Here is a 7,403-nt window from a genome sequence, read left to right on the forward strand (position 1 = left end):
GCGTCGTCCTATATGCAAACGGCATGAAGAATCGTGTGTAGCTTGTCTGACGCACAGTTTCCCCTTGAAGAAGCCGCCATTGCATCAGCGTGGCTCTTCAACCGTGAGGGAAGGAAACGCCAGCCGGTGCCGACATCGTGGCTGGATTCGCGCGTTGTAACTCGCTCCCGTCGTGTCGTCTCGGCATTACACGGCGGTGTAATACGTTGCCGTTGTCTCTCTTAATGAATAATCGCTCCGGGGAAATAGTTTGCGCGACGCGAGGGCGCGTTAAGATGTAAAGATCTTAGGCTTAATTCACGTTATAGGATACCTATTCTGTTTACACTACAGACACAGTGCTCCAGTGAAATTTTGAGAGCATTGAAAATGGTAGGTAAATTACACTTTAAAACGAACGATCTTCAGAAATGTTAACATTTTATTATTTTGTATGAACAATTAATATTATTTATATATTGTATATACAAATTTAATTAAATAATCACAAATTTAGCAATTTATTTATCAATATATAAAAACTGGTAGACATTATATAAGTATAGTTTGATATGATTCTAGTTGTCTCTCTCTCTCGTGTTAAATTAATTTAAATATAAAATATTTTTCGTCAATCCTTTCGGAGGGCTAACAGGCACTATGGAACGTTTTAATATTTTTGATTACCTTTTCCTCGATCTCCCTTGTGGGGGGATCAACAAGGGAACTCTCATGGGGGAATGAGTACCTCTGATTAGAAAACGCGGATGTGGTTTGACGACAATGCTGTCTGGGCTGTTAACATCTCGCTCACCCTCTCGAAGACCCCCTTCCGGGTACTTTCCTTTATAATGCAGCTAGCACAGCTCCATCCTCCATAGTCACCCTCTCCACAGCCCCCTTGTCTTCGGAACCCCTCCTTCCCCGCAAGCAGACATTGAAGCATGCGATGCGAGACGCTGAGAAAGCGGGACACCGCGGACGAGGCTGAGTGGTTATTATCGGCGGTGGTGAGTTTGCGCCACCGTCGCGTCGCACAGGTTTATTATAGGTTCGTCTTTATGATATTCCAACCTTTAAAAATGCATTAAGCGCGCATAAAGAGACCCCGGAACAGCACGCTGGAGTGTACCACCTTTGTCGTTGTTGTTAGCGACGTCGGCGTCCTGCTGCCGGATGGTCCATCAAACTTTATATAGCGATGGGTATCCTCTTCTTTCTAAGAAGAATCGATGTTCCCGGCTGCTTTGGTTGAAGCGAGCGACGAGTTGTGTCTCCGTAGACTCGGATGAGTGAATTTTTGATGACGGATGTATATGTACGGAAAATAAAAAAAAATATTATTATAGAAGTAAAACCAACGAAGGAAATCTTTCTAATTTCAATCGTAAATTATATAACTTTTAATCTAGATTTATTTAATATTGACTATTAAGAATGAATCGCGTACAAATTTTATTTAACTTGCACAGCTTTTGGAACACATGCAAACGTTTTCGGGAAAGTAATATTGCGTACGTAAATAGGTAGATAAGCGGAATGATTGGCAATGTGGCGTTAAGTTCATAACATTATGGATGTTACGACGCGACGCAAGCTTTTGATGGCGATTACATTGATGATTATTTGCTCCGTAATATAATTAATATAGGTATACGTGCGATTCCGCGATAATGCCGTTAATAAGTACGTAGGATTCCGTTGATTGAACGTTATAGAATGTAACTAGGCACGGGTTGCGCGCATATTACTTTGTATCACGTGATGACATTATGATGTTATAAGCGGCACGGTTATTAACGCAGCATGAAATCAAATACAGTAATAAATCATGCGTCAACATGCATTATCGCTCGCATCAGCTTTTCATCAGCGATCCCGTATCTCGTGAAATTTGGTGGAAAAAAACAGTTAATTAATTGAAAACAGTGATAGGTAATGCGGCAAATGGATCGCGAAGATTCCATTTGCTTTAATGCGAAGCTTTAAGAAATGTTCAGGAAAAGCATTTTAAAGTTCGGAGTTTAAATTAAATTAAAAAATGTATTGGAGGATGAAACGAAAGTTTTTTTCCCCCGCAGAATCGCTTCTGTCTTCGTCCTTGTTTCTCATCTCGCTCATACGTTTCGGGACTTGACAAGCAAATTGGAGAAATCGCGGAGGTTATACGAAGCGCAAAACAAGAAACGAAAGCGAAATCCGGTCGATCGAATGTCCGGAAAATTACGTTGAAGGGAAATCGCGCACCCGGGGAAAAGCGCGAGGGCGAAGGTGGGAGGAAGGGAATAGAAAAGCGGAGGTAACGAAATGACGCGCGAGCGCATTTCGATTTCCTTTGAGCTACCGTCGCGCGCGGAACTGCGGGCATCTCGTATTTCTCAGCCCTTGCTCTTCGTCCTTTCGCCGTCTTTGTCGCCTTCGACATTTTATTACCCAAACGCCTGCACCCTCGTCCTTCCGCTCTTTAGAGCGAATCAGGCCCTTGCAGATTTTTCGCGGATCTTGGCAATCTTGTTCGCCGAGACGAGAAGCGGTTCGTCTTGCGGAAAGGACCCTTCCGCCGCGAAGCCGCTCTACAAAGTATGTGCGCGGGCGAAAATGCGTTTGTGTAACATTACAGTTATAAGAGAAGATTGAAAAAAATTGTAAAAATGAAGAAACTGAGGAAACTCGCAATCGTGAAAATGTAAATGGGAAATAAAAATAAAACACAAAGAATGTGCATGTGGTGCACGCATGCATAATTGCTGGATATCGACTCTTTTACACTGAGAGAAAAGTGTTTGGTATATATTTGCCACTGTAATTGCGTAGTAAAATAATTATGATTGGGGTTCTTATTTTTTTTGCTATAATATTATTAAAATTACCTTATATGCGTACATTTTTTAATTATGGTAATTTTTATCACATTTACAGTAGTATATTTATAGACTTGCTATACATAAATCACAGAGGTATATATAAAACCAAGAATATGCGGTTGAATGAATGCATGTTAAAGCTATGACAACTATAAAAATGTAGTAGGTATCGAAAATAACTAAAAATTATAGTGAAATTGTAATAATTGCAACTATACTTTTGTCTCTCAGTGTATTATTTTCTATAATAATAATTTTTTTTTTCACTTTGCCATTTTAATAAAATGCTAAGCCATAAGTCGGAATTATCTTTAGTTGCAAGTTTAATTTTATTTTGTTTCCAGACGTGAAAGTTTTTACATTTCACTACAATTATGGTTGCATTATCCTTTCTCCTCGTATATTCCGCACCTTCTCTTTTGCACTTCTAACGAGCATAACAGTTTTTCGAAGCGCTGTCTGACGCAAATCAAGCGATTTTCCATAGATTTTACGAGAGTGTGCATTCTGGCGAGAAGGCACGCACCGTATGCGGAAAACCGCAAAGAAAATTCCTTCCTCGTAATAACATACGAAAAACGTGAAAAGGCACGTTTCGCGAATGACAAATACCTATAGCGTTAATTTCACCAGTACTAATTTATTCGCGAAAGAGATACCTATTTATGGCTGGACTTTCGGAATGTGAATATTTACATTGACGCGACTCGACGAAGATCCGACGAGAGATATAGAAATAGAATGCTACTCTTGATGGAGAAATATTTTGCTCGCTCCTATTTTATTTTCTTTAAATCATGCGACGTATAACTTTCAGATATAAGATGAAGATTGGATGCTGCATATCTGAACTTCTCTTATCTTTTATGAAACCTATATAGAGACGGTGCCACTTTATATTGTATATAAGTGGTATTCTTCACATGTATATATGCGTAGCGTAAGCCAGATAAAATTACAGTAGACAGTTTTTGGCAAAGAATCCGCACTCGGCCGGACAGCGCGATTTTATATACGGCGTTAGTCGTGTTTTTGGAAAATTATTTTCAGTCCTTTTACTGAATACATTTACACTTGAGCATCCGGATGGGGTAAGGTTCGCGATAAGCTCATTTGTTACAAACAACTATCTTATATCTGGCAGCAATTAACAGGTATAATTTTTTTAAACACTATATAATGCAAAGAAGTCATATCCGATTCCAATCGATGTAATCGAATTCTCAATTTCGTCAGTGAGATTAAAATAAAATACTCCGGAGGAAGTTCACTTTAATTGTATTCAGTTTTGGTTAACATTGTTTCTAACCGTTTCTAACTCGAATGTAAAGTTGTGGAATGTTGAGTCGCAGGATGGTTCGTTATGCGCTACATGATTTAATTTTCTGTTGGGAAACGCTATTTCTAACTTATGATACACCAATTTCCGCTACCAGGATTAAACGGGCGTACACTTTGATCGATTAAATTCCCTTTTACAATAAAATAGATGAGAGAAAGCATTAATCACGTGATCCTATCATTTCAACATCACGCTACGTTTCCCGATGTTTCTGTCCTCTTTCGCAAGAGCTGCAGTGTTCGTCTCGTTTGCCTCTTTTTTAGGTGAAGAGACGGCCGGGAGTAGACGGGAGTGACATAAAGGGGCTTTTAACTCGAGCGTAATTTCCTTTTGATCGGAAATTCAATATTTTCTTACGGCCGCCGCGCCTTTCCGCACACGTAGCGCGAGTTTGCTGCGCTTCCGGAACTTTCCGCGCCGTTTCTCGATAGAGGGCGATTAGAATGCGTACACAGAATCGGAAAAAAGAGCACGTCGAGGTATGTTTCCGTACAAAATGCCGATGAGTTTGACGTGAATCTAAGCTCGTCGAGCGAAAGAAATGGTTGCAATTTTGACTCGCGAAAGCGTTTATCAAACTTGTTCGAAAGGGAAGTTTACATGAAAATAATTGTAATGATACTCTATATACCTATGAATCCATGTATGTATATATAATTAGTATTATATAGTATACATACTATGTATAATAGTATGTAATATATAATACTATATAATACTATATATAATAGTATATAACATTATAGTATATATATATATATATATATATATATATATATATATATATTCTATATAATATATTGAATATATATGTAAATACTTAATCAGTATTTAAAATTTTACAATGCTGAAGTAACTAGAAAATTATGTTTTTTTGTCTATCATTTATATAGTCCTACAACTTATACGTGAAAAATTTTGATAATTATTAATAATTATTTACCCAGTGGTAAAATATTCTTAAAACATAAGAACTGCTGCTAAATCGCTAAATCCTAAATACCAAAAGTTTTATTTGTAATATATTTTACGGATCGATAAAGGGGTAGTTAGTGGCGTATTTGTAGTTGCAGTGGCGTAGTTATTGGGCGCTGAAAAACAAGTCTAGTATTAGCATAATAAATCTAGAAACTAGCTAAACAGGAAATTGCAAAGTTCTTCGGACCTGTAGTGCATGGTAGACGAATTATATGGGACGTCGAGAAGCGAGACAATCTCCAGAACCGGCGATATTCCGATTATAAACTTATTCCAGAGGCCTTCGTGACCGATCTCGCGCGATTTATGTCAGACGTATATTAAAGTTTTCGTGTTAACGAAAAGAGAGGAAGGTTTATAAGCTAGCAGGAGCGACGCCCAGGCAAGTTCAATTCTAGTATGCCGTCGCTTGTCTCACCTTTACCACGTACAACTCACGGAACCCAACTTTCACGAAAAAAAGTGGCTATTTCGACGTAACGAAATTGTCAAATAGATTTTTCAAGAATAGAATTGTGAATTGAATCACTTTCGTATCTTTGGACGTTTCTCAGGATAAAATTTGACATTTCAGTTTGTAACAAATATAATAATTATATCTAAGAATTAAATGCATCACGAGCATATAAAGATATTGTAAATATTTTTTCAATTTTTCTAGCAAGAATAAAATATGGCGTAGCATAAAATTGTACCAAAAAAATATCTGTATTTTTATTGCGATATTTTCATTGTCATAGATTAAACTTATTTCAAAAGTTTTCCAGAAATGAGAATACGCTATGTATAAAGTTCGAGGGTTAATAAACCCTCTAACTTGAAAAATAATATGTATACAAATCTACCATGTATATTTAAAAGTTATTAAATTATTTTTGTTTTTGAATTTAACATCTCTCGATTGCTCATTTATTGAACTTTCTACATTGTGAAACACACGAGCTTGAGTCTTTTACAATTTAGAATATGTCATGTTCGAGATATAACGATTGATCTTACATTTATAAAAAGTAAAAGAAAGTAAAACGACAGTTACGTGACAATTTCTGCCATTTCAAAGAATATTATTTTATTTTTTTATTTATTTTTTTCTTGTTGCAGAAGGACGTATCCTAGAATTACACTCGCCCGACGGTGTCCACGAATGCTGGTTGAGAGCCGCTGACAACACGGAGGCAAATGTCTGGTTCAATGCTTTGCACTCGGCGTTGGCAGCCCTCACCTTGAAAGCATTACGACTGGCCTCAGCACTTCCGGACCCGCAGCAGCTTCAGCACATAGGCTGGCTGGCGAGGAGGCACTGTCTTCAGGTGAGAGAAGTTCCCGAACATTCACTCGGAGAAGAAGTATGCTTAACACACGGGGCAACTTCCTAACATACTGCTTTACAACAATTTCTAGAATATCCAAGAATATTCTAGACATGATGTTATTGAAACTCAGCAGGGTACCTTATACTCTCGCTAATAGACTTAGCTATATAAAAGTACCTTAAAAATGTTTATTTTTTGTCGTCCTGCGCTAAATGCTTATTAATGAAAGCTGAATTTTGTTAGCAATATTAGGTTTTTAATACAATTAATAAAACTTGAGATCCAATTTAGTAACCGTCGTTTTAACTTCAACTTTCTGTGTTTTGTAATTTTGCCTCAACTTATTTATCTAATAATTTTCATAAATAAAAATGTTTTCTAAGAAAAAAAAAAGAGAAATTTTACGCTTGAAATTGATCTCCGTCTCTTGCATTCTAACCAGCATAGGCTTCTATAGGTTGAGGGTGATCTTTTTTTCACGATTGAACAAAGGGTCGACGCAGTCCTTGATAAGAAGTACCCGCATGAGCGTGAGCGAAAATATCGATTATTTTTCACAGATACACCGATTCTCATTTTCGATCTTACAACGTTCTCAGGAAATCAATAATGATTTTATAGCTGTTAAATATTTAATTCTTCATCTGTATGTTACGTTGAACGTTGACACTTGCGTTGTTTATGTATGTACGGTATATTAGCCCGGTACACGGAATTATTCAACATCATGGGAAAACGGTCAACGAGCCCGAACCCGAGCCCCCGCGCCAATTGATCTTCCTTCGTCGCGCGCGCATATTGCCTGATTACTGTCGGAACTGCTCAAATACGTAGCGCACGGGTTCAGAGAGACGTTGGACGCCAGTATTTAAGCAGCCCGTGAGACGATTTCAGAGGAGGGCGACTGGCAATCCAGGCGCGCTAATG

At 37.9% G+C, this 7,403-nt stretch overlaps 1 protein-coding gene across 2 annotated transcripts in view; it reads left to right on the forward strand.

Moving 5' to 3' along the window:
* Syn1 (Syntrophin-like 1) overlaps positions 1-7,403 on the forward strand; it is a 227,341-nt gene that overhangs the window by 181,001 nt on the left and 38,937 nt on the right. For both annotated transcript variants that reach the window (XM_077419600.1, XM_077419601.1), the window contains exon 4: positions 6,265-6,473. In XM_077419600.1, coding sequence (XP_077275726.1) covers positions 6,265-6,473 — 209 coding nt within the window. The remainder of the gene's footprint in view (positions 1-6,264; positions 6,474-7,403) is intronic.

The sequence above is a fragment of the Temnothorax americanus genome, unplaced genomic scaffold (genome assembly GCF_048541705.1).
Source record: "Temnothorax americanus isolate GAGA-0224 unplaced genomic scaffold, ASM4854170v1 Scaffold57, whole genome shotgun sequence".
Taxonomy (NCBI): Eukaryota; Metazoa; Arthropoda; class Insecta; order Hymenoptera; family Formicidae; genus Temnothorax; species Temnothorax americanus.